This window comes from Myotis lucifugus, unplaced genomic scaffold (assembly GCF_000147115.1).
Source record: "Myotis lucifugus unplaced genomic scaffold, Myoluc2.0 scaffold_18, whole genome shotgun sequence".
Taxonomy (NCBI): Eukaryota; Metazoa; Chordata; class Mammalia; order Chiroptera; family Vespertilionidae; genus Myotis; species Myotis lucifugus.
The window spans coordinates 83,609-85,146 of NW_005871066.1; the positions used below are offsets into that span (position 1 = coordinate 83,609).

Here is a 1,538-nt window from a genome sequence, read left to right on the forward strand (position 1 = left end):
ATAAACGGTTAGGGGCCTCGTTGTCACGCCTCCTTGCGTGTGTGCAGTTACTTCCCTAGTGAGAAGCCTTCACCCCCAGTGAGGAATTCCCACTCTGAATTTAGAAATTCATGAACAACAAGGAAATGGTTCTCTGGGGAGAGACTTTGACTGTGACATTATGGTGAATTTAGAGTAAGAAGACTTCATAGAGGGAGTTTGGGTCATAGTGGGTGTTTTTTTTTTCAATTGTCTATTTTAGGGTAGTTCAAAGCAAGTCACTGATGGGTCTATGTCTTATTGAAAAACATGCTTGTCTGTTTGTGTTTTAATTAGGGGGAGTTTGTTGCTTGTCTCCTGTCCCTGTTACGACAAATGACAGACAGGCATTATCAACAGCTTCTTGACAGTTTCAGTACAAAGGAAGAACTGAGGGTAAGTGACAGTTAAACAGTTTTTTAATGTCCCTTTTCAACTTCTCTCGCTCTTCTTCAACGTTTTCCGGACAGTCCCTTGACAGTTGCTTTACTATTTTCCATTAAACTTTAAGCTGCTTTTTCTCTGCTTTGTCCACGCATCTGCTCATCCGTCTTGGCTCTGTCAGGCAAGTATGTCAAACTCGCGGCCGGCATGCGGCCTGCTGGCTGTGAGTTTGACATGCTTCCTGTAAAGTTTCTATGCTCATGCAAAGTAATTAACTCTTATCTTGGACAAGAACGTAGCATTGAAAACACCTGTCATCAGCGTGCAACAGGCCAGAAACAGAGTAACAGAGCTAAGGAGACTAACCCTAGTTCAGTGGCCTTGGGAATATCGCCCTCAGGGAAGATAAGGGCTTACCCGTGAGAGATTCCGGCTGCTGTGTGCTGACGCGGGAGGGAGAGTTGAGGCTGATATTCTCGGTCAGCCTGTAGCCTAAGCCATACGCTGTGCTCGTCTGACACGCTGACGTGCAATAAAAAATATTGATGTTTCTAAATATCTGGTCTTGGCCGAGATTTAGGGCACTCTGCTGTTTCCTTCATGGCGTTCCCTGAAAGCTTGGAAGTTGATTGTCCTCAGTGGGAGAAAGGACCTGTCGTCTGTCCTTTTGTTGCTTTTATTTCTCTCCGTCCCTCCAGTTTTCCTCTGGGGACCCAGACATTATCAACAGCTTCGTAATGGGAAGGTTCTGAACTGCTGGGGGTGAAGTCTAGGCCGGTGGGGACGGTCGCCCTGATGGTACATGACTGGAAGCCTTCCCGGGGCCTTGGGGGGGGGGGACTTGTACATTTTTAAAAACATAGACAATGCGTACGGGTCACGTATCTCTGACTCTGAACTGCCTGGAGGAGGTCGTCTGATCTCAGAAGAATCCGTCAGCCACTCCGAGCGGTCGGCAGCTGGGTCAGAGGAAGCGAAGATTAGGCTCGGGCAGATGTAGACTCGAGCGGGCGGGTGATGGGCATGTTCATGCCCAAGCCCGAGCCCCCATGCTTACCTTCACTCTTGAGTTTAGGATTTCAGTGGGTGAGAAACGTTGGACCTCTACACACAGAAGGCCACCTTGTGGTTGAAAA

General features: G+C 48.0%; 1 protein-coding gene across 1 annotated transcript in view; it reads left to right on the top strand.

Annotated features, from left to right (window-relative positions):
- Positions 1 to 1,538, top strand: part of DOCK4 (dedicator of cytokinesis 4) — a 90,231-nt gene that overhangs the window by 44,608 nt on the left and 44,085 nt on the right. The window contains 1 exon segment of the mRNA XM_023751001.1: positions 316 to 414. Within this exon segment, the coding sequence (XP_023606769.1) occupies positions 316 to 414 (99 nt within the window).